The sequence below is a fragment of the Haemaphysalis longicornis genome, unplaced genomic scaffold (assembly GCF_048455015.1).
Source record: "Haemaphysalis longicornis isolate Haplotype H1 unplaced genomic scaffold, Haemaphysalis longicornis Haplotype H1 scaffold_9, whole genome shotgun sequence".
NCBI classification, from domain to species: domain Eukaryota; kingdom Metazoa; phylum Arthropoda; class Arachnida; order Ixodida; family Ixodidae; genus Haemaphysalis; species Haemaphysalis longicornis.
Window position 1 is genome coordinate 34,971,312 of NW_027526460.1, and position 26,322 is coordinate 34,997,633.

At 48.8% G+C, this 26,322-nt stretch overlaps 1 protein-coding gene across 1 annotated transcript in view; it reads left to right on the forward strand.

Annotated features, from left to right (window-relative positions):
• Positions 1-26,322, forward strand: part of LOC144152655 (vitamin D 25-hydroxylase-like) — a 51,836-nt gene that overhangs the window by 13,504 nt on the left and 12,010 nt on the right. The window contains exons 2-4 of the mRNA XM_077684022.1: positions 8,986-9,202; positions 21,932-22,056; positions 22,641-22,747. Coding sequence (XP_077540148.1) covers positions 8,986-9,202; positions 21,932-22,056; positions 22,641-22,747 — 449 coding nt within the window. The remainder of the gene's footprint in view (positions 1-8,985; positions 9,203-21,931; positions 22,057-22,640; positions 22,748-26,322) is intronic.

The following is a 26,322-nucleotide window of genomic DNA, read 5'->3' on the forward strand; positions in this document are numbered from 1 at the left end:
GGAGTGGTTCGCAGCTACTTGGCGAAGTGAATTTGAGAGGAAACACGGCGACGGCTGTTTTCGGTTGTTTTAGGGGCAGCCCTTCGGCAGCGATTACCTGGGCTTTGCGGGAGCGGCGTCTGTTTACGTCCGCGTAACCGAGTGAGTGAACGCAGCAGCGACGAAAGAAAGATAACGGAGAGGAGCGTGTAGCGAAGGGTGAAGTGGAGTACGACACGTGCGGCTACTGCGTCATATCTCTCACTGCCTCCCGCTCACACATGCTTCTTGTGTAGCCACCAAGGAATGCTTTCTTCAGACGCTGTTCCATTCTCCGCTAATCCAAACCACGTGAAGTTTGCGCGGGAGGCTCAAACACGACATGCAACAACATTCTCGCTGCTCCCTTGTGAGATTCTAATAAGAACCACGTGACATTTGCGCGGGAGGTTTAAACATGATTTTCATCATGCTGACCAGCGGTGGCGGCGTACTGCGATGTAGCAGCAGAGTAGAGAACTCCTCCGTACGTTCACTGATCACGTGAACACTTCTTGAACCGCAGCAGAAATTTGTCGGGACCGAGAATACTGCAGCTCGCGCTGCGCGCAAATTTCCTATTAGGAAGTGTAGTAATCGTCAGTCCATTTTTACGCCCGTCCGTGCTTCTGTTCCTTTTTTCGCAATCATCTGATAACCGCATACCGCCGTTAGCTGCCGACTGCGCAACTTGCCAAAGGGGCATCGGTGGAGGCGAGGGGGAAAATAGCTGTGAAAGAGGTGTCAGCGGAGGTGAGGAGAAGCCACGGAGTGGTGCCGAGTAAATCGATGACACCGGAATGAAAACTGGGGGAGGTTAGATATATACTGCTTTGCAGTAAAAAGACCCAGCGCACGCTGTTCAACCCTACCGAAACGTACGAGCTCTCCGGCACCCGCTGCTCCATCCCGAGTCCAGAGAACGGACGGCATCACACTCTGCAAGTAGGTCCGTCAACGAGCAACGACACGGCCAGCGCATGAGGCACGTCCGAGCCGGCACAAACAAAATCCCCGGCACCGGCTGCTCCGATCGCCCGACAAACCCCACTTCGTACAAGAGGACGCAACCGCGAGCAAGCGGACTCGGGAGGAACGGAACGCTTTTGAGCCTGCTTGTACGGGAGAGATACCGATTTTAGCATTCTCGAAACAAGGGGCAAAAGACGAGAGCTTGAGCGACGGCACGGACATAGCAAGGACGGCAACGAGTGATCCCGATGCAGACAAAGGCATCGAATGCCCTAACGATGAAGTCACGCTTGCGACGCCAAGGAATGTGCGACCGAACGGTCGAGACGAACTACGCCCGCTTCCCCGCCACAACGGTTTCCCTAACCACGGCGACAGCGAGCGCGGAGCCGCAACAACTTTGACCCGTCAGCCACGCACCGTATACAGCAACGACACCCGACCGCACGCTAAACGAAAAGCCAAACGGCTCCCGCACCATACGCTAAGCACACCTCAATTGAAGCTCATTTTGTCTAATCAATTAAACATTTTATTTTTTCGATGTAGTCTTTCATTCGAGCTACGACCTAGCTGACAGTACAGATACGTTGAGTATTCGGGAGTAATACAAATTGAGTACTCATGAGTATAGAGTGAGTGCTCGTGAGTACAGATTGAGTAGTCGTGAGTACAGATTGCGTACGAATATTGACAAATGAGTTTGAGTACAAGTGAGTACGATTGCAAATGAGTATGTGGTGAGTACGAGTGATTTTGAGAACAGACGAGCTTTTTTGAGTCTGAGTTTTATTGAGTACAGCGTGAATGAAAAAAATTGTGATTGAGTTTGAGTGAGTTCATTCTGTTTTGCCGACCTATGACCAGAATAGGAGGCCAGAGGTCGTAACGCGACGGAGAGGGTAACAGAATGCGTCCAGCTCGGGGTGAAACTTTCAGAACGCGTGAGCGACACGTTGCATCCACACAAGCAGTACATGGATGGGTAAAAATAAAAAGAGAAAAGTCGGTGCTACCGGATATTAAATGGCCTAGCTCGCCTCAGCGCAAAACACGTGTTGTGGCACCTGGCTCATTCAACGAGAAAAATACCACTGAAACACTTTCGCGTTTTTACGACTGCATTGCAATAACTCACTCACGGCACAGAATTGAGGCCGCAACGTCGTGCACGCCAGGTCAAGGAGGAACTGGGATGGGGTGGGTCATATTCGGCGTCTGTATAAATGTGGCTAGCAATATTTGGTAATGGCGGAAGTTGCCTATCGCGATCATCCATTTTAAAATCCATAATTAGAGTTTTATTTTTAGATATTACTAACTATGGTAACTTGTGTAACGGTTATCGTGTTTTCGTGGTATCCACCTCCTAGACACATGAGCGCACATAAAACCGAACGCAGCTTAATTTCGCTGTCATTCCAAAGATTTATAGGTGGCATTCACTGAAAAGTTTAGCTGTCAATTTCTTTTTTTTTTTTCCTGGTCCAGACTTTGTGTGGGTGTGTGAGTGTGTGTTAACTTGTAAATATGCTCCTCTCTCCCCTGTGTTGTGTTCTGTAAATATGTCACCACTATCATCTGTCTCTCCTCTCTATGAATCTGTCATCCTCTGCCCTAACCCCCACACCAGCAGGCGTTCCGGTGTGTCCACCCCTAGGTGTGACAATTTACGCCTGCTTGTGGTCTTTCCTTTCCTTTTTCTTGACAATAAATTCATTCATTCACTGGAAACGGCCACGGACATGGCGCGGCTTGTGCCACTACGCCCGCAAGAAAGAAAAAAAAAAAACACTGGCGTGCATCGTCTGCTCCGTTGCAACCCGATTCTCAACGATGGTGTCAACCGAGATGTTATTAGTCGCACGCACATTGGACTCGAGGCATTACTTTGCGTTCGGTGAGGTAGAGTTTGGAACGTCCAACACAAATCATGTGCTTAGATGATGATGATGATTAGAGGCCCTCCATTTGTATCGCAGGACGTCGGTTGTCACCAACTGACTTGCCTCTGCTATTGTATTTATTTGTCCTACCCTTCACAAACATAATGGGTTAGCCCCCCCCCCCCCCCCCCCCCCCCATCCCGGTAGCACGGACAAGTATACCGCCATACCGCGGAGCCCGGACAAGTATACCGCCATACCGCGGAGCCCGACGTAACCAGTAACGGTGCACTCACATGGTTGACCGCATGCGTGCCTCGCCAATGAATACAGACTATAGATAATAGGAAAAGATTTATGGCTTGGCTTCCGTCCAGAAATCTAGCTGCCCGGGCCTAGACGATATCACCTACACAACCCTCTCTCATCTATAGGGACCGGGCAGCTGGACGGGTGGCGCCACCACTCGGCGCTCCCCTCGTCAGTGGAATGAGCCGGTGCATTGGACTACACAGCCGCCCGTTGTCTTTGTCGTGTTTGCTTCGGTGCTTTGTATGTTTTGGTGGTGTTGTGAGCGTATATGTGCGGTGAAACAAAGTCTAGACAGATGTGTTGGGTTCTTAGATGCAGTAATGACTACGTAAACTTGTCGGACGCTTCTAAAGTTGGGTATCGGCTGCAACGCCATGAGCGCTTTTTGCAGCGACCTGCGCTTGGCTACACCCGTTGTGAGTACGAATAAAACTACTATTACTAGTATTATATTCTTCTTAAATGCACTAATGGCTACGCAAACTTATTGGATGCTTGTAAGTTTGGGAATGGGCTACATTGACACGAGTGCTTTTTGCAGCGCTCTGCGCCTAGCTCCGCGCGATCTGAGTTGTAATAAAACTATTAGAGATATTATTATTCATTTCTACCACTTTAAATGATCTTCACTGGTTTCAATGACTACGGTTTCTACCCAGCCTTAGCGCTGGGATACATCGATACGTGTGCTTTAAATAGAAAGGCACCTACAAACGAGATGGATTACCGTGTAGCCGTAGAAATGTTGCGGTAGTTTACACTTTCTGTAACCGTGAGCTTTGTGCCTTCGGTTCTGGTGAGCGACACTGTGACAGCATGAGAGCCTGAAAGCCGAAGTGGAAATATCACATTTGTTGTGGTCATTTTATCAAGAGCCAAAGTTATCTCAACAGCCCAAGCTACAAACCATCTACCATCCCTCCTCCCGCTCCCGTTTTACCACCTGCGTAGAATAAAGGCTGGCACCGATAGTTAAAAAATGTGGCAGCGTTAACGTCAGCCGGTTGTTTTTAATGCTTAAGTATCCTTTACAGAGTACCTAAAAAATCGTGTAATGCCTGGTGAAGACACCAAAAACGCGCGATTAGTTGCCTCAAATATGGGTGCATCAGCCAAAGTCCTCCAGCACAGACACATTTCCGACACGCTGGACAAAGTTTAGACTTGGAGAGGGAGGCATGGAAGTTCAAAATTAAACAGCAAAATCATCTAGCCCTCCGTCTAATGATTATGATGGTTGAACGCAAAGCTTTCTTCCTGCGAAATCGAATGGGAAATGGTCAAAGTCAAAGACGCTGCGATCAAAAGACCAAACTGCGTGCTGGTCAAATTCGACGCTCAATTAGTCAAAGTTTAAATCCAGAAGGCAACCAAGGAAACCCATACGATAGAGCTTTGCGATAAACCCTCGTCGTCGTTAGACGAAGGTGTGCATGATTTTTCAAGCGTAGATGGCAGCTTATAAACCGACCGCAGCATTCAGTTGTGAAGCTGAGTACAGGTTTCGGGCACCCTCCTGTTTTGCGTCCTTCAGCCTCCTGCGTCCTCCTGTCTTGCGCGGGAAAAACCATTTACCAACTAGCCAGCAACCATTGCAATTCCTGTAAAGCAACGCTCCTCCACGACAAGCAATAACGTTCTGCTATCATGCGGTATTTATTCTATCAACGATTTCCTTTGACTGTAGTAAGATCATTTCTGTGAAATTAAACATGTTTCAGCCGTAGGTAATGAAGTTACAGAAGCGTCGTCCATCACAATTTCTGTTTTGAGGTAAATCTTAGAAGACACCCCCCAACTTTGTCTTTCGCTTGTGCACGACGTCGACGCCGTTTCGTCATCAACTGCCCAAGACCAGTGCTGCAGCATTCCTAGATCGGTTGCACACACCGGCTTTGTGGGAGCATTTAGCTGCAGTATACTCCTCGATACGTGAAACTGCATTCAGGCATAAAAAATGCATGAAGCAACGAACTTTCACTTCCAGCTTGACTTCCAGCTTGGCGCATTGAGCGTCGTCTGCTATTTGTAAATACGAAGTATGGGCGTAAATCACACTCATGGCATGCCTCGTAAACGTCACATCCACGCTCAAGATTTACCGATCTGAAGAATGCACGTGGGGTTACGTACGCTTTGCAAGCCGCACCGTAGAAAAACGACAGAAAGCCATGCACAGTTACGCTGCGCTGACCGCCACCGGCATTCCACTGACGAGTGGTTCGCCACAGGCGGCGCTGTTCGCTGAAGCGACGGTGGTGCCATACAACGGCCGCCCGGTCCCTATAGGTGCAAAGGGAAAAAGTTGCCTCCTGCATGCCTTCAATCGTTCGTGGGAAACTGCACGCCGATACAGCCAAGGTGGAAACACGTTCGCCTTGTCCCAGTCCTAAAGCCAGATGAAGTTCCCGCCTCCATTTAATACTACCGACCTATAGCGCTCTTGAGTTGTGTCGTGAAAGTGATGGAAAATATGGTGCTGTTCCACTTGGACTGGGATTTGACCATCCAACATATATACCCGGCACAGACATCTGGCTTCCGCATGCGTCGTAGCAGCCTCGACAACGTGATCTCCCTTGCGAAAAGCATTAGACAAGCATAGTGTCGGCGGAACATTGCCGTGTGCCTCGACATCAAGTCAACATACGAGTGCGTTGAGCATGAAGCCATCCGCCCGACGCTGAAGTCTTTAGGCATCAGGGGCCGCATGTATGAGCGGTGACACATCGCTACTCAAGGTGACCCGAGGTGTTCCCCAGGGTGGGGTGCTGAGCCCTACACTCTTTAACATTGCTATATAATATGCCTGGAGAAATGCGCGCCACAGTAGGTACAAATCTATCTGTATGCCAACGACATTTGCATATGGAGTTCCGGCCACAATAGGCGAGTTTTACGGTCAAGACTTGAGCGGGCAACTGACCTCATTGCGGCATTTCTGGCTACACGAGGCTTAGAAATCTCATGGAAAAAATGTGCTGTGATAGCCTTTGCGAAGCGGGACCTTACGCGCTACGGCCTCATTGATCGACCGCAATTCAGTACGTCCCGACCTACCAGTTCTTGGGAGTAACACTTGATAGTAATCTCATTTGGTCGACCTATGTTCACCACTTCAAGGACAACATTACATCATTCGCCCGCATATTCTCCACCAACACCGGCGGTGGTTCAGTCAACTCTCTTCTCCGGCTATACGAAGCGCTTTGCGTTGGCATGATGCGTTACAGCGTCTCAGCTTTGGTCCCTCTATCAAAAGGAACTGACAAATCCTGCGGGTCTGCATTAGAGATGTAAGTGTTCATGAAATTTTGAGGGCGTGAAAAAAAAAACCGGCCTTTCCATGTTTTTTCTAGAAAATATGAAAAACTTGGAAAAAAGACGTTTCCGCCCAGATGCATAAAACATATCGACATACTTCTTGAGACGAAAGCCTTAGGTGTCTCATCAAACGCGAAAAGGGACCGTAGTTGCTGGCGACTAAACGCGAATGAAACCAAATTACGGCCGTTGTAAAAAGAAAATAAATAAATAAAATATACATAAAAGCTTACTTGGGCTCGAATGGGATTTGAATACGGGTTGCCTAGAGCCATATACAAGTGTGGTAACTACAGCAATAACCCTGTACCATGCATGGATGGAACCAGAATACAACCTCCTTCGATGTCACCGTGGGAATAGCCATAGCCTTGACCGCCACTTGTCGCTGTGAAGCAGTCACTATACTTACCAATTCAGCCATCCTGCCGAAACTATCACATTGGCTGGACCTCTTCATCAGCCCTACGCATCCTAGAAAAATTGTTCCACGTCCCCTGATATCCGCATCGCCTGGGCACTTGGACACGCTGCCTTCTCCGCCAATGAAGCGGCCCTAGCCGAGGTTCGCGATTTAATACACCGTGCCCTTGCCGACGTGGGCAATCTCCGCCCACAAAGGACAAAGCCAATCCCCTAACTGGTTACGGGGAGATGTGTGGTATGGCGCTCGAAACCACAAAAGACAACCGAAGAAGAAAAGGCTGGGCGCAAGATGTCGCCGGATTCGGAAAACCGTTTTAATCAGTTGGCCCACCCAATCGCTGTTCCTCTAATATTATCATTCGGGGCGAGAGTACTGGGTTTTTGCCGCGGGGATCTTTGCCGCGCTGTACAGTCATTCGTCTTTGAATCACGGCGTCTACCGTGCTAGCCGCTAATTCAAGATGGCGGGTTCAAGATGGCCGTGCTAGCCGCTAATTCAAAAACAAGTCTGCGCCTGTATCCTCTGCCTTCCCGCCCACTGCCTCCCCTTCGCTGCCGAATCTTCTTTCTTTAATTTTCTTACGTACTTTCCACAATTGTCCTTCGGCCTATCCTTTCCTTATTCATTTGTGTTGATGTTGTATATAGTTGGTGAGCTCTATCTGCTACCGCACCTCATTTTCTGGCAGTTTACTTATTATATTTTTATTCCGGTTTATACTCACCTTTTTCCTGTATTTATTCACTTTTCTTCTTTTAATCCAAATGCCACTTTTTCATCTTCTCTCAGTTAGCGCTCATTTCCTGGCCAATCCCCCTGAGTGGGTACGAGCCATGTTTTTTTTTTGGAACCAACCAACCATTCAAGCCAGCCAGGGATCGGGGGAAGGTCGGACAGGAAAGAGGAGGAGGAAGAAGCTCACGCTGGAGAAGAAGCATCTCCACGGCGGCACTTTCAGGACCTGTCTTCGGAACGGCCAGGTGACCTGTGGCCGTCGTAAGGACGCCCGGGCACCACGTCGCCGGCAACGCTGGGCTGTGGTGGTATTTTCACCGCCACCAACCTCCAATATCTTCGTGGCCCTGCTAACCTTGTCCTCCCCCCCCCACCTCTTCAACACCGGGCCGCATCAACGAGCCCGCTGCCTCTGAGACGCTTGCCTCTGCCCATCGCCTGGTGCCCTCGACGCCGTTGCCCGAGCCGCGACCATCGGTTGCATGGCATGAGGAACTTTCTTTATTTTTACTTCCGTTGGAACTAATTTACCCATTGTTGTATTATTTACGGTCCCGTCTTTGTGATCGCTCATCATAAATGTAATCGTCATCCCTTCTACCGAAACCCGTGTTGCGATCCCTCATTCCTGCGTCCCTCCAACTGGTCCTTGTGTCTTCCGAACCTTAACATCATCACAAGATGCTCGCCCATCACCGAAAAACTCGCTGCAGCCTCGCACCCCTCCACTGGAGCCTCTCCCGGGAGGAAGCCACAACTTGGTGGCGGCTCCAAACGAACCGCTACCCCCATCCCACCCGCCTCCAACTTACCTTCTCCATCCCGTAACCTTCCCTTTGCGCTCACTGACTGGCTCGCTTTACCACATGCTATGGACGTGCCAACGCACTCCAGAATTTCTTCCGCTTCCCAACCCCACCTTCCAGCAGTGGAGGGCTTCCCTGGCCAGCCCAGGCCCGGATACCTAGCTCAACCTGGTGACCCCAGCAAGGACAGCCACCCAAACGCAAGAAATCCCGGAATGGGGGCGCCTTTCACGGGGCGAGGCCCATGACATCAGCCTCTGCCTTACGAATAAAGGTTTATTCTCTCTCTCGCTGGGAGCAGCTGCGGGCAGATCTCCTCGTATAGGAGAGTGTAAATTTTTGTATATAATGAAAAAGGAAGCGTCTAACAATCATTCTTGGCCAAAACTTGCAATCCAGGTGTAACGATTCGACTTAGAGTTCATGTACATTGGCATTATAAGATATAAGATATGAGATCAGAACGACTGTTGAAGTAGGTTTCTTCTCTGCCTTTTCTTTTCAGTGATGGAGTGGCTTGGCTCGCTCTTCAGTAATATAATCTTTCTGTTTCTTTACGTGTTTCGCTGGGCTCGAGCCAGCCCAAAGCGTCCGCCGCCGGGATCAAGACTTCCTCCTTCACCGCCTGGCACTCCATTCGTCGGACATGTTCAGCTCCGCCAACCGTTCTTTTACGCAACCACGGCCATCGATTGGGCCACGACCTTCGGCCCCATCTACAGGTAAGAAAATGAAGGGCCGTTAGGAGGCCACATTCCGGGCCTCATATATCTGTAGATATTTCTGAGCGTACATCACCGGAGTAGCTTGCTATAGAACCCACAGTTCCGGAACTGAGCAAAAAGTGAGATCGAACGCTTCATATCTTGCTATGTTTTATTGCTTAAAGCATTAGTGCGGCATTTGGCTTCAGTGCGTGCCTGCATGCCATCGCCTCAGCTAGGGTAGACGTTTTGCGCTTCTGACAACCTCATGGGCAGCGGAATCTGTCTTCTTGTTCCGTATAATCACGGCAGTGAGGGGCGTCAGAGGGCGCCACCTCCCGACGGCAGTGCACAGTGACAGCCTTCACAGCGGCAAGTGAAAAGGCACTCGATGGCGGCGCGGGGTGTCGGTAAGCGATTATCATGGCGCAGGATTCGCCGACGGCAATCACTACCTTCCAATGCCCCAATGATGCTTTCCCTAAGGAGGTACGTGCTTGTTTAGGCGCAAGCTTTACAAGTGACTTTCTGTTCCTATAGGTGGCGCTGCACGCCAAGTTTCCGGCACTACCCAATGATGACGAGAGCAGCTTTCGGTCCTGGTTACAGGTGTCCGAAAGGAACACAACAGGGCCCTTAAAAATACCCTGTGTGTGTATGTGTGTGTGTGTGTACGTGCGTGGGCGTGCGTGTGTGTGTCTGTGTGTGTGTGCGTATGCCTGTGTGTGTATGCGTGTTCGTGCGTGTGTGTGCGTGTGCGTGTTTGTATGCGTGCGTGTGTGTATGCGTGTGTGCGTGCGCGCGCATGCGCATGCGTGTGTGCGTATGCGTGCGTGTGTATGCGCGTGCGTGTGTGTGGCAGTGGGGTGTGGGTATGCTTGTGTGTATGGGTGTGTGTGCATGCGTGTGTGTGTATGCGTGTGTGTGTGCATGCGTGTGTCTATGCGTGCATGCGTGTATGTGTGTGTATGCATGCGTGTGTGTGTGTGTGAGTGTGTGCGTGCGTGTGCGTGCGTGGGCGTGCGGGTGTGTGTATGTGTGTGTGTGTGTGTGTGTGCATGCGTGTGTGTGTATGCGTGTGTGTATGCGTGTGTGTGTGCGTGTGTGTGCGTATGCGTGTTCGTGCGTGTTTGTATGCGTGCGTGTGTGTATGCGTGTGTGTGTGCGCGCGCATGCGCATGCGTGTGTGTGTGCGTATGCGCGCGTGTGTATGCGCGTGCGTGTGTGTGGATATGCTTGTGTGTATGGGTGTGTGTGTGTGTGGGTATGCGTGAGTGTGTGCATGCGTGTGCGTATGCGTGTGTGTCTATGCGTGCATGCGTGTATGTGTGTATATGCATGCGTGTGTGTGCATGCGTGTGTGCGTGTGTGTGCGTATGCCTGTGTGTGTATGCGTGTTCGTGCGTGTGTGTGCCTGTGCGTGTTTGTATGCGTGCGTGTGTGTATGCGTGTGTGCGCGCGCGCGCATGCGCATGCGTGTGTGTGTGCGTATGCGTGCGTGTGTATTCGCGTGCGTGTGTGTGGGTATGCTTGTGTGTATGGGTGTGTGTGTGCATGCGTGTGTGTATGCCTGTGTTTCTATGCGTGCATGCGTGTGTGTGTGTTTGTGTGTGTGAGTGTGTGTGCATGCGTGCGTGCGTGCGTGTGCGTGCGTGGGCGTACGTGTCTGTGTATGTGTGTGTGTGTCTGTGTGTGTGTGTGCATGCGTGTGTGTGTATGCGTGTGTGTATGCGTGTGTGTGTGTGCGTGTGTGTGCGTGTTCGTGCGTGTGTGTGCGTGTTTGTATGCGTGCGTGTGTGATTGCGTGTGTGTGTGCGCGCGCATGCGCATGCGTGTGTGTGCGTATGCGCGCGTGTGTATGCGCGTGCGTGTGTGGGTATGCTTGTGTGTATGGGTGTGTGTGTGCGTGTGTGTGTATGCGTGTGTGTGCATGCGTGTGTGTATGCGTGTGTGTCTATGCGTGCATGAGTATATGTGTGTGCATGCATGCGTGCGTGCATGCGTGCGTGTGTGTGTATGCGTGTGTGTGCATGCGTGTGTGTGTGTGCATGCGTGTGTGTGTATGCCTGTGTGTTTAAGCGTGTGTGCATACGTGTGTGTGTGTATGCGTGTGTGTGTTCACGTGTGTGTGCGTGCATTCGTGTGTGTATGCCGGTGTGTGTGTATCCGTGTGTGCGTGTGTGTGTGTGCACGTGTGTGTGCGTGTATTCGTGTGTACATGCCGGTGTGTGTGTACGCGTGTATGCATGCGTTTGTGTGTGTATGCGTGTGTGTGTATGCGTGTGTCTATATGCATGCGTGCGTATGCGTGTGTGCTTGCGTGTGTGTATGCGTGTGTGTGTATGCGTGTGTGTGCGTGTGTGTGTATGCATATGTGTGTGCATGTGTGATGTGTGTATGCGTGTGTGTGCGTGTGTGTGTGCATGCGTGTGTGTCTGTGTGTGTGCATGCGTTAGTGTATGCGTGTGTGCATGCATCTGTGTGCATACGTGTATGTGTGTGCATGCGTGTGTGTGTATGCTTGTGTGTGTGCGTGTGTGTGTGTGCGTGTGTGTGTATGCGATATGTGTATGCGTGGGTGTGTGCGTGTGTGTGTGTGTATGCGTGTGTGTGTGAGTGTGTGCGTGCATGTGCGCGTGCGTGTGCGTGTGTGCGTGTGCGTTTATATGTGTGTGCTTGCGTGTGTGCGTGTGTGTGCGTGCGTGCGTGTGCGTACCTACTCCCGGGAAACTATTCTTGAACTGGTTTCCGGGATTTATTTGGATTGAATTGTATTGAACGACCGCTATGGAGTTGAGCCATGAAGACGACGACGACGACCAAGAACTGCTCCTCAGCATGAGCTTGGCGCGTGGAGGAGGACTCGTGGAACGGCTCGCGCTGGAGACACGTAGTGCACGCTTATTGAAAAGGAGAAGCGGTTGGCCTGTGAAACTGATCTTGTGCCTGCTTCTTCCCGCTGGGGCGAGGGTGCTGTCACCGGGACTAAAACAGGAAGGAATGAATACGGAAGGAAGGAGAAGTATCAGGGAAATCGACGAATGACGTATGTACATGCAGTAAGTCCATTAAACGTCTCACATACAACGGGGCTGACTAGGCTAACCGGTCTCTCGCATTTGACCGCGTTGTTGGTTGCTCCCTTTTCCGGAACAAGCTCGCCTTAATAAATCCCCCCCCCCTTTTTTTCATCACCACCGGCTGTCAATTTTCCACACGCAACAATATAAATAAGCGGCGGTTCAATCGCTGCTATGGCCAAGGAACTGAGCCTTACAACGTCCTTAGTCCGAATACTGGAGTCATGCTCGCGCAGCCTCGTCGGCCAAACCCACGGAAAGCCTCGCCCACCCTCTACGGAATGCTTGTTCGCACTGTGGACAATCACTTTCCGCAGGGCATCGGTCTTTCATCAGAACAGTGATTTAACTCGAAAATACAAAGCTTCTTGTGAGCAGTGGGAGGCCCTGGTGGATACACAGCTGCAACACGCAGGTCAGTCTGGTAGATGGCATGGAGGAAGCAGTAGTCTCCGCCGGGATCCGGAATGTAGGAGGCCGAACCCATAGCAATCAGCAAAGTTTTTAGGGGAAAGTCTTGTATGCCTCAAGGGTAGAAAAACCAAGTGCTGACCGACCACAATGGATGGGACCAAAAGACGCGTAGGGGAGAAGATGCGCACACCTGCCTTTGAGAAGGCTTATCGTAGCGAAGTACTGGCGAGAGGTGTCACCAGTCTGCCGGTCCATGTAATTCTAGTCGTGTTTCATAGAAAAAAAATTGGCCGCGTATCTGCTCCTTTCGTTGTTAATGTCGTCAAAAGACGATAGTCTTTATCGGCTTTTGCGAAGTAAATGCCTCCCTTCGCTTTCCAGCTCACCTCTCATGTTGTTCCTCTTGAGTCGCGCTCCTCCCAAGGTAAAGACGCCAAAGGTTTGCTTAAATCATTTTAAATTTCCCGCGTTCCACTGCTCCAAACAGGGTGTCTCGATGCGAACGCTGCCGTACGGCGAAGACGCGCGTTAATCGAGGCGTCCTATAGAACCGCGTTTCCCTACTCCACGTGCGTTGCAAGCAGAACGTGGAACCTATCTAGTGGAACCTTGCGTAACTGTTACCGGTTGATTTCTTAAAATGGCGCCAGAAGCTATAGTGGCTCGGGCGACAGCAGGCGACGGCGGAGGGAATTCTTTTTCTGCAGTTGATGAAGTATTTAATTTCGCAAAAGTCAAGCATGTTTGATTTTTTTTTTTTAAAGGAACACTGCAAATATCACTTCTGTATTGATTTGTTATCTCATATTTGCGTAATGTCTTGTTCTTCTTCAACAATGTTGACAAGTATGCACCTTACACCGGACATAGACGGGTAGATTTAGCTGTGACTATATAAGACTATTGCGCAAGCATTGTTTTGCTTTGGCCGGGTGGATGAATTGAGTCACAGAAAGACAGACGGACAGACAGACATACAGACAGACCAAAATTTCTGGGTTTAAGTAGCCCAAGAAAGACTATCGTCTTTAAAAACGCGTCATCAATCTTGCGGCCGAGCACCCATTGGGGCAGAACGATCGATTGCAACGCGGCAAATGAAGAGGACGGGATGCGCCTGCGCAGTCGAGGAGTGCGACAGTGCCCTGGCGCGTTGCTGAACTTTCGCATTCCTGCGTGTGGAAAGTATGAAGTGTCGCTGCTGAATTTTATTCTCCCTCTCACGCCGCCTCCAATGCATCTCCTTCGCCTTATGCAAGCTGCGGATGTCTGCAGACCGAGGTCCGGTAGCTGCTGTCGCGACATCTCGTTATACTGTAAATTGAAGTAGCCGCCTGCTGTCGTAGTCTGGAGCCATACCGGATGTCCATACGAAAACCGTGAAGGTATGCGTAGGAATGCTCGAACACTTATAAAGCGCCCTGTTAGCCGCTAATAGCACTACGGGACCTTCTACCTACGGCGGTTTACGCTTGCTAATTCCCATATCTCCTTGTTTACAAAATTAGCCCCTGTCGTATTTCGCACAAAATGCAGCGTAAGTGCAAAATGAGACAACTTCAGTTAATGTACAGAAATCCTTGCAAGAACAGGAAGAAGGTAAAGAGAAAATAACTGGCAAACAGAGCCTGCCGATTCTGTCAGCTAAATATTGTGGGCGGTAGGCACCCATATACTCACGCACGCATGTGAGCAGTGGCGCAGTTCTACGTTATTACTCTCCCTAAACGCCTTAAATTGTTAAACAAATGTTAAACATTTGTTCTCCCCGCTTGCGGACAACTGCCCTCTCTGTGTGATTCCTGCGTTCGAAGCTGCCGTTGAACACCCGTTGTGGACTTGCCTACATCTTAGTAACGCAGAAGGGTTGCGAGCTCGGCTCGTTGGAAAGGCATATTCTCGGATGAAACCAGCGCGAACTTTAACAAAGACGAAGGATGTGGAACCCAAGGACAGCGGCTGTCCTAGTGTTCCACTTCCTTTGTCTTTGTTTAAGTTCGCGCTGGTTTCAACCGGGAATGTTTTAGAAAGGTCCGAATGCACACCTCCGCAGCACAGGGCTCCATCCTAGCAGGCCGTCAGTGTTGGATATAGAGACCTCAGCACCGGTCCCTTCTTGGATTTTTGCGTGAAACGGGTGGAATGTTGTTTTTTTGAACGGCTTTTAAACAGGAAAAAAAGGGCCTACAGAAAGCCAACTCGAACCAACGATCCTGATGACTGGCAGAATTACAAACTGACTTTTACTTTAACTGAACACGCAATACGTGAGGCAAAACGTAAGTATTTTAATGTTACGCTCCCAAGTGTTATGAAAACCGACCCAAGCAAATTCTGGAGTATTATAATCCCGAAGTACAAAAACACGGCACTCGTCCTAACCAATGCAACCGGGGATAAGTTATCCTTGCAAGAATGTGCCGAAGAGTTTAACAGAGCCTTTGGCCAAGTTTTCCCTACCGATCTGCCTTTAAATGACTCTCTGGAGCCGTCGCAACCAAGCATAGCTTCTAGTTTTACGCCCATTGTAATTACAGCCCATGGTGTGGGTTACACCGTCAGCCCCGGGCCTGACAGTATAACAGCAAAGCTCTTGAAAATAACTTCCCCTTACTCAGCTTACCTGCTTTCGTTGTTATTTCAGCAATCCCTAGATTCAGGTTGCTTGCCGGACGATTGGAAATTTACCCATACCCTACCGTTTTTCAAATCTGGCGACCGGTCTTATCCCCTTAACTATAGGCCTATTTCACTTACTTCAATCAGCTTCAAGTTGCTAGAACATATTCTTTTCACGCATGTTGTAAGCCAGCTTAACCCGAATAACTTCTTCATTAGCAATCAACACGGATTTAGGGAACATTTCTCATGCCAGACACAACTTTTTGACCTGGTCACTGATCTGCACGTTTCGCAGCACAGGTTGCTTTGTACCGATGCCGTTCTGGTCGATTTGTCTAAGGCTTTCGATCGGGTTCCACATGAGCGTAGTAAATTTCAGGTCTTCTCCGTATCCAGGAATGCACCGCGGTGTCTCGTGTCGCCGTGAGGGACGAGGCAGACTCCAATGTCCAAGCTATGTACATTTTATGTACAGGAATATTTACAAGGCACAAGGGAGCAGAACTAGCCCACAGTGGGGCTTAGAAGTTTGCCGGGGTCTAGCCGACGCAGGCGGGACTCTCCCCACGACCTGCAGCAAGTTCAGATCAAAAAGACCGCTTTCCTCTCGCCGGGCTCGACATAAATACCCTCGGTGAGGGAAGGGGAAAGGTTAAAGAAAACAATAAACGGCAAGTCATGCATTACACGTCAACCACCCAAGGTGGTGCAACCAGTGGCGTAAATCCAGAAATTCACAAGGGGGGACACACATCTTGCCAAGGCGGCCATTTTGTTTTGTGCTTTATTTTCATTTATATACAAATTACTATCGTGATTTGAATTAAAATAAGAAAAACGAACATGCTTTCATACCTCACGTAATTGCACTGTGCTATTGCAGACGTTAAAAAAAGATCAATAAGAAATACTCTACAATATGAGTACTGATCACCTATGACATGTTTCCTAGCTTTCGACACTTCTAGAGGGTCCAAAAACGAGAGCGCGGTTTTTGCACGCACTGACAAAGTTTTTCAACAACCCTGGCAACGTTATGAGGTCTATAATGTCTTGATGAACGTGTGCCAAAGCCATGTAGTTGAGGCGTTCCTCCCCCATCGTACTACGCAGCCATGTTTTCAGTCTTCTCAAGGCACTGAACGATCTCTCTGCTTCACAGGAAGAGACCGGCATCACTAAGATCATCCTGAGAACACTCTCCACTTCCTTTAAATACTGGCGGGTGGACGTGTGCATGTTCCGGAGTACTGCTGTCACGTCGTCGACGGACTTGAGGCTGCAGTGTTCTTCGTGCAACAAGCGCACGCGAGACACGACTTTACCGATATCGATGCTCTTGTATCGTCGGATCACGTCCAAATCTGCTTCTGATGACCGGTTCAGAAGAACAAGTTCCAGTGCCCTGTACGTCACGATTCCCTCAGAATCTGGATTAAACGTCTTCTCAATGCCCGCTACAGCTGCATCAATTATTGAAAAAAATATTCGTCGAAAGTAGGCCCTTGCTTCAACTGGGGCGTCACTGGCACTCCCGTTTTCGTACCTCGCTGGGCGCCGTCGGGACCTCGGCGGTTCCACAGCATGCACTTTTCCATCTTCGGCAGCTTTGGCAGTCTCATCAAACAGTTCACTGAACATCTCCACAGAGCGCAGATGGCGAAGCTCACGCTTGGATGTCTCCACGACCTGGAGCATTCCGTGGACGGTTGACGAACGTCCTTGAAGGTATGTGTTCAAGTCCTCCAGCACAGAGAACACCCTCAACGCTATTTTCAAGAGGAGACGCGTGTTTCCCGACTCCATGCTGTGCAAAATGCCAGATATCTTCGCAGACTGCTCGGCTGGTGCTTCCTTCATCATTTCGTCAAGAGTAGCAATTATGGCATCGTGTTCGTCCAACGGGGCAGATATAGCTGGCTTTCGGCACAAGAAGCGCGTTGGGCAAAGGGGTTTGATGTTTTTCTCCGACTTTCTTTCACAGAAAAGTTGCTTGAACTTTCCGGAGCGTGCTGCGAGCACACCTAATTCCCTAACGGCCATGAGTGCATCGCGAAGTTCCGGACAGCAGTTGGAGACATCACCGGCTACAAGGTTGGAGCTGTGAGCTCCGCAGTGAAAGTAAACTGCAAGCGGGTTTTCTGATTTTATAATCGCCTGACAGCCATTATACTCCCCGCTCATGTTGGCAGCGCCGTTGTACGTCTGCGCATGGAAGCCAGAGAGGGGCAGCCCCACCGTGCTCAAGAAATTAGTAATGGCTTCCGCAATGGTCGCTCCTCTGGCATTCGGCAGGGCACGAAGACCTAAAAACACCTCAACTGGTCGCAGATCTTCATCAACATAGCGCACACATACGCTCTCTTGTTCGATGCCAGCAATGTCTCGCGTGCCATCTACGATGATAGCGTAGATGTCTGTTAGAATGTTGTTGCTCAGTTCCTTTTGGATCGCCTTTCCGAATAGATCAATTATTTCATTTTGAAGTAGTGGAGACGTGTACGTCGTGTTGCGTCTCATCCAGGCCGTGAATTCTGCATTGTCTTCTTCGCGTGACATGAGGTACTGGTAGAAGTTTCCTTCCCTGTTTGAATGACCACGAAATGGCAAGCCCTGATGTAAGAGATATTTAGACGCTTGAAAAATAATCTTTAAACACCGCCTGGCCACTTCTTGCTGCTTCGCAGTGTGTGTACTGATTTGATCATGAACCGACGTCGATTGAAGGCTGCTGTGCTGGTAGACGGCGTTCTTGTGGCCTTCTGAATTCTCATGCTTCGAAAATTTTTCTTTAGCCTTTTTCCAATTTGAAAATCCAGCTACAGTGAAAGAGTCCGGAGCTGGCTGTCTCGATGGCTTCAAAAAATTATGTTGTCTGGCTGCTGCACAGTAGTAACAGACGACTCCGGAAACTTCTGTAGCGTAGTGAAGCCATGGGAATGCGTCGAACCAGCTTTGTTGAAACGTAAGGCATTTCTTCTTGTTTGTCTTACTGCCATCCCCGGGTTTTGTGACAATCTGAGTCGGCATTAGATGGACGTCTGGATGAGAAGGCGCCCCCGGAAGCCTCACTGGGATCCTGCTTGGTTGTTGTGGGCCTGGGCTAGTTAAGGAAGGTTTACCACATTCCGGGACGTTGCGATCAGCGGGAAATTGCCTGCTGGGTCCGGAAGCCTTCGCAATGGCGACATCTTCAAGAGGCTGGGATTCTAATCTTCCGCTCGATGTCCGTATGCCCAGGGATTCTTGACATTGTACCTGTGGTAAGAAGGCTACCTTAAACAAAGAAACAAGAAAACCGCCTCGATTAAACTTGAGTAGCTAACCTTGTTATACGTACACATAGCCTATTCCAGTTTAAATAACCAATATATCGACGTACGAGGCGCACAATACATAAAATAATTCATGGCACCGGAATGTTTAGACTATTTAACATAAGGAATAATGTGAGATCAAGTACGATGTAAATAGTTTTTTCTCTATTTGTGTACACACACGCACATTAGCGCACCTATACTTTTTGTCTGGGGGATCTGAAATTTTCATTTCTGCGCTTGTAATTGCTGCAGCTTATCTTGACCTGCACATCCGCAAACGCGGTCAACTTCGCGCTCGTTTTTTACGTAATCAGAACAGAATTTCGACTATACCGAATTGATCGCACTTACCGACTTTCCATCGCAGACCCCAAGGTAGGTAGTGTTGACAGGCTCGGGGACTGGAGCAGGCTCGGAAAAAATGGATTTTCCACAGGACCCCTCTGGATGTGATGGCACTTCCTGGATCGCGGAATCCTCGAAGATGGACGCCTCACATTCGGACGCTGAGGCCAAGTCCGTTGATTCTGTTTTTAGAGTCTTCTTTGAAAAGTAGGTTAGTAACGTATTTGACTGACGCTTCAATGAGGTAACGTTGGTTATGCGGCTCATTTTCACGTAATCAGCGTGGACACGGCACCACTGCATCGTTGCCTAAAACGTGTCGAAATCTCCGATCGCAAAGAAAATCGGGCAGCAGCGAGCACAACTTCACCGGTCACCCCAAAGTAAGTGAATGAACACCGAGACGGTGTTTTCAGTGTTGCCAAATGTTGACGAGCAAAAGTAGCTAGATGGCAACGTGAAAGTAGCTAGAAGTAGCTAAAAAATCCAGCAAGGAGCTAAAAGTAGCTAAATATTTTCAAGTGCTTCTTTAACATATTCTGGGTGTTTGAAGTATTTATTGGCAGCTGTATTTTCTTAAAGGGACAGACAACCGATTTTTGTCGCGTATATTTTCTCTAGCTCATATGAAAGCCAGCGTTTTATATAGCCCGGTAACCGCAAGCAATTTCAAAACAAATTGTCGGAAATAATTTTAATTTATTTCGGCGAACCACAGCGGAAACAGGTTTTACCTGCTTTCAGTGATTCCGCTTGAACCTTCTGCACGTCGCCGATTGTGGAAAACGAACCTTGTTTTTATTTAGCGGGAACGGGATGGTTATTTCAGCTCGTGCAGTACTTATTAGTGACAAAGACAACAGTTGTTTTAACTTTCAAAGGTAAATGAAAGATGAATCTCAAGGGGGGGACACTTGCAAGGGGTGTCCCCCCCAGCCCGAACACAAGGGGGGTCAGGACCCCCCTGACCCCCCCATGATTTACGCCACTGGGTGCAACCACGCCGCCAACGCCGCGTCCTTTTGTCCCCGTACGGGCGCTTACGCTGTGGCCCCCTGCGTCTGGCGGCCAAATTACCAGCGGCCCCTTTTGGAGGATAACGATTTCCCCAATCGGCGTCGCGACGGGTGCACGTAGTGCGGCGACGTCTGCACTCGGACCCCGCCAAAGAGGTTTGTCCTGCGCCGCTCTGCCTGTTCCCGCGCGCACCTTGCCGCCTTACGTACAGGTGGCCTAATTGGCGGCGGCTCGTCGTCGGATGTGCGCTGGGGGAAGGAGGGTGGCGCTGCGATACATTGACCTCCGCGCTCGAACCTTACAAGCGTCTAATTCTTAAAATTTGTAACCTTAATCTGGATGACAAAACAGCCCACTGGATTCGCAGTTTTTTAACGAACCGCTGGCAATCTGGAAGATTAAACGACCACGTTTCTAACCCTGTGGGTGTCTCATCAGGGGTCCCACAAGGGTCCGTACTAGGCCCATTACTATTTCCAATTTATATAAACGACCTCGTATGTAACATTTCCTCGTCAATTCATCTCTTTGCCGACGACTGTGTAATGTATAGAGAAATAGTAACTTCCGATGACGTTTCTACACTCCAGCATGATTTATTTACTCTAACTAAATGGTGCGAAAAATGGCTGATGAAAATAAACAAAGAAAAAACTAAGCATGTGTAATTTTCTTCTATGACAAGGTCAGAAACTTATCATTACTTCATAGATAATGCCAAAATTTAATCAGTTTCATCCTTCAAATATCTTGGAGTTACATTCACCTCCGATTTAAACTGGGCCCCCCCATATAGAAAAAATCACATCAAAAGCGTGCAAAAAGCTCGGCGTGCTCAAGCGTCGCCTTTATTTAGCTAATTCAGAGACGCGGCTTCACGCGTATAATACTCCTATCCGCTCTTCACTAGAATACGCGCAAATCATCTGGCATCCACATGAATTGTGTCTGACTAACACGCTTGAATCCGAACAGAACAAGGCCGCGCGCTTCATTCTGTCATCGTGCTCAAGATACCAGAGTGTATCTGCCTTGAAGGACGAACTTAATCTCCCCCCTCTCACCCAACGCAGGGAGTTTTCAAGATTAACTTTTTTTCACACCTTGTACCATCATCCAACACCATTCGCTCGCAAATTTATCCTCCCGGCACCCTATACGTCCGCACGCACCGACCACGCTCACAAAGTTAGCCCAATTTTCGCCCGAACAAACAAATATCAGAACTCACCCCGTGTACTGGCAGTAAATGAATGGAATTCTTTACCTAGATGACTAGTGGACCAAACAGGCGTCTCTTCTTTTCAAACCGCACTCCTCGCTTTTTTAGCGATTCAAAATACCCTGTACCTTGTCTTCATCATAATCATCTTTTCTAGGCTGTAAGTGTGTGTTCCGGCTTTTCAAATGCCAGACTTTCTGTCACTTTTACACTTTTTGTTTCCTGGATATAATGTTCCACGCTCTATTTTGCAATTGTATACTTTTTGTACCTTTATGATATTCTAATGTCACTTTTGTTGTGTCGATTGTTTTCTTTTTACAATATTGTACGTTGTGTCGGCTTTCAACTCATCCCCCCCCCCCCCTATGTAATGCCAACTTGGCCCCTTACGGTACCTAAATAAATAAATAAAAAATAAAATAAATAAGTACCTTTAAAAACTTCGCCTCATGCCGTAGGGCAATCTCTTGAAGTAAAAAAAAAACTTGTTTTTGCAGAAGTTGGGGAACACGACACAAAGGACAGTAGTTCCAACAGCGATAAATGACCACCTATTTCGCCCGTGTTTGACCCGTGAAATATACGCAGCTTTGTAACGATTACCTGAAGAACCTAAAACTTCGTTCGCATCGTCGCTTGCATTGCTCTCGCCGCGCACTTCTCCTTTACAAACAGCATCTGAGAATTAAGAAACGTCGGGCTAATTCGGGGTATTCTGTTTCAGCATCAGGACTGGTCTCACAGAAATATATATAGCAAGCCGCATCGACGAAATAAAGAAGCTCTTCTCGAAAGATGAGCTCTCGTACCGTTCTAAGGCGTGGCGTCTCTCAGGATTGGACGTCGGCTGTATGTATCCTCCACTGTTGTTTCGTCAGCGATACGAAGCTGCGAAAGGCACTGCTCCACGAATATACTGGCCTTTTTTCGAAGCAAATTAATTCTTCTTGAAGACTTAATTTTGATAGGATCAGCATGATTCTTTATTTGGTAGCTCATTTTATCCATGAAAAACAATCCCCCATATATGATTTCCAATAGGTACCCTTGATTCGAAAGATTGTGAGCTCAGCACAATTGAAAAGGCAGTGTCACATCGCCACACGAGTATATTTTGCAGAAGATACTTGTATAAGTGACAACTCGAAAGCAAGGGTTTATACCCCGTCGCACAGAAAAAATTTCTGGACTAAAGCGACAACTTCTAGCAGGCCTACTGAACGTGCAACGGAAGTTTTAACGCCTGTTTCAGGTAGCACTTATGATATTACATGAGAAATGTTAAAACCCTTAAAAAGCACCAGCGTAACAATCATTTCTATCGTAGAATTATCTTCCAGTGACGTAAAAACAAAAGACTCTATTTTCTATCCTAATCACTGCTTTCAGCTTTTCGAGCGTTTTCTTATCAACACCAATTTTTTTTTTTGCAGACCCTTTGTCATTAGAGGGCGATGCCTGGGTGACGAACCGCAGGTTCTGCCTCCGAGCCCTCAAGGACCTTGGTTTTGCGAGGCCGTCCATTGAGACTGCAGCTTTGGCAAGCATTACGTCACTTTATTTCTTTGATATGTGAAGTCAAATTGGAGGTTAATTGCCATGAAACTGCACCTCGACTATATAGAGGTGAACAGTGCTTACAAGGGGGCCAGTTGGTTCTACAGTGCCAACATCGCTGGCGATGTGCTAACACATACAAAGGATTACACGCAAGCCGATAAGGTGCTGTATGGTTTTGTGTGCAATCCTTCGGCTGTGTTAGCGTTGAGCCAGTAATAAACGCCGTCTATGTCGTAATGCTCCAGCGGACAGTCTCCCGTGCATCAAGGCTATGGAGGTTTTTTTAGTGAGACGTAGCTCATTAGACGGTATTCACATAAAAGTTTAACGAGCGATCTCTCCTCTTGGCAACACTGAAAGCCGCCATGACCGTGTCCACAGTGTCTGCGTATGCGTCCGCATGTCGCAAAGAAAAAAAAATGGCCGCGTATCTGCTCCTTTCGTTGCAAATGTCGTCAAAAGACGATAGTCTTTGTAGACATTTGCCAAGAAAATGCCCCTTGCTTTCCCGCTCACCTTTCATGATGTTTCTGTACCGTCGCGCTCATCCCAAGGTAAACACACTGAAGGTTTGCGCAAGGCTATTTGAATTTACCGCGTTCTACTGCTACATGCCGAGTTCCTCGATGCCAGCGCTGCAGTACGGCGGAGACGCGCGTGAATGGAGGCAGCCGACTACAAGGTTTATAGAACCGCGTGGCCGTGCTCCACGGGCGTTCCAAGCAGAACTTGGAACCTAGCTAGTGGAACCTTTCGTTGCTGTTGCCGCGTGATTTTTCATATGCCGCCAGGAGGCGGCGGTTTTCTTCAGTAGATGTCCAATATCATTTTTTATTGAAAAACCAAGCATCCATGAATTTTTTAATAAAGGAACACTGTAAATATCCCTTGTGTACTAATTTCCTGTCTTATATTTGCGTAATGTCTTGTTCTTGTTCAACAAAGTTGACAAGTATGAACATATAAACCAGGCTTAGACGTTTACATTTGGCTGTGAGTATATAAGACTATGGCGCAGTAAACAATGTACTTTGGCCGGGTGGCTGAATCGAGTTGCAGACAGACAGACGGACAGACAGACATACAGACAGACCAAAATTTCTGGGTTTAAGTAGCCCAAGAAGGACTATCGTCTTTAAAACACGCCCCGGCGTCCGTCGTCTGCGGCGTTACCACGCGATTCTCGGCTGTGGCGCCAGTCAACCGATATGAATACCGTAATTACCCGATTCTAACGCGCCCCCAATTCTAACGCGCACCCGATTTTCTAGGCAAAAAACCGAAAAAACTTGCACCTCCGTTTGTAACGCGTAAGGAACTTTGTGAGCAAGAAAAACAAATGCGAGAGGAACGAGCGATTTATTCCCCTAAGTAATCTCAGTCATCTCACTCCTCATCGCTCTCCGAGAGCTCCTTGTCGCCTTCCGCTGACTGCAAAATTTCGTCATTGGTGCCATCAAGCGCGTTCACGATGCCACACTTCTGAACGAACGTTCAACCACGTTCGATGGGATCGTGGCCCACGCCTCGCATGCCCATCCCGCGAGCTTCTCCATAGGCATACGCTTCAGCCAACCGCTCGTTGTGAACGCGTGGGAGCCGCTTGTAAGCGGTGAAAGCGGCGCACCTTCGTTGCCGCTGCTGCCATTGCAAAGCACGCAAGTGGAATAATTTGACGATTTGTGTGAACGCCGAAAGAAAAGCCTAGGCGCCTAGATCCAAAAAATTGTTGCTAAAAGGTGCTTGACGTCATCTTAAAGGAGCCATGAAGAGAAAATGCAAGTTGGTTTTATTCGAAAGATTTCGTGTTTTATAGTGCCCCCAGCGCTTGTCCGGATACAAACGGTGCTTTATTCACTGAGAAATTAAACAATTTAGGTTAAAATTTTGATTTTCCCGCTCAATCGTGCGTTTTCGTGGTCCCAAGCGACATCACAGGAACCGACCGCTCTGCAGCCTAGAGTACCTTCATTCACGCATCCGCCGTACAGGGTAGAGACACGTATACGCTGGCGCCGCCATTTTCGGTTGCTCGCTCGCCGCCGAAGCAAGTCATTGTGTCAAAACCGCGCTAAAATTATCACCGCAACGCGGTTTACTGAAGAAGTTTGAATCATATTGTCTGTTTCACGTTGCTAGGTCTCGTGGGAAACGAAAAGAATAACGCGTTGAGCCCGTTGGCCCAATTGCGGCGGCACGGGACCGTTCAAAGGTTGTCTCCACTCTGTACAGCGGTGTTGGTTTGTTCCCGCGTTTCTTTACGTTCCGTAACCTAGACGGCGCCACCATACCGTGGCAAGCGTGTGGTTTGTTTTTGCCCGCATTTAAACCTGGCTTGTTTTTGTTCTGGGAGGAAATATTCGTTCCCTGAAACAGTGCTCGCTCGACAAATGGGGTCACGTAAGACACCGTTGCTTGCGTCAATCGGCCAGTGTCGTCTGAGACAACCCCAAGCCCCGTAGTGCTGTGCAGCTAAACCAAGCATGCTGTGCGCAGAACGAACAGCAGAACGCATCAGTACTTCTATGTTTACATGTGCTTTCGTAACTTCCACTGTTTGTCCCAGCATTCTTATTGCTTTGTAAAGAATGTGCCCTAAATTTAAGCGCAAATCGCTCGTTCGTCTAGTTTGTAAGCTCTACCTAATTTGCGTCTGCTTCTGCCAGCCTCCGCCAATCGCAGAGCTTAGCTCATGTGACATCATAGGTTCTGTTGCGGGAAATGAGCTGGTGGGTCGCATGACCATTCCCGTTTTTCCTAATTATGTAGCTTATTTGAGCGAAGTTTACGTTAAAAGTGGTGTCAGTATGATTCTAACGAGACAATCTTTTGAATGAACCAAACTTGTGTTTTCTCTTCATGGCTCCTTTAAGATGGCGATGGCGATGGGTGGAACGAAATTTTAGCTGTTTAGGCAGTTTCGGTTTCGTATCCGATTCTAACGCGCATGCGATTTTTCGGCCTATTTTTGCGGAAAAAAGGTGCGCGTTAGAATCGGGTAAGTACGGTAATCGCAGTGGCATTGTGTGGTGATGCATGCCGCAGAGAACTCCGCGTCACCCCTGAAAAATGGAGCCGCGGTTGCGAAATGCGGAACGACGCACGAAATGCCCACGCTGCAGCGCAGCGCACGAGCGCAGCGCCAGCCGCGACAGACACGCGCAACTCTGGGTCGGTCCCGTCGCGCCGACCTCCTTCAGCGCCAGTGAACGCAACTTTGCAAAAAAACGTGTGTTATAACGCTATTTGCGCATATATGTGCTACATAGTGCAACAAAGTCATGCAAAATGTTATATAGGCGGGGGAAGTCTTTAAATAGAACGGGGCTCTGATAAAATGCTGTCGCCTCGCTGCCAAGCCGTAGACTAACACAACTGGGAAGCATGTGTTCAAGGCTTTGCATTCTCCCACAGATTCTTCTTCTCTGTTTTTTTTTTTTTTCGCGATACCAAGCATGGTTACTGAATCTTGAAAGGCCTGCATTAAGCGGGCGGATTACATGCTGCCGTGGTGTACGATCAGCTTGTTAGTTGGCTGGTTAGCAGGTGGTCAAT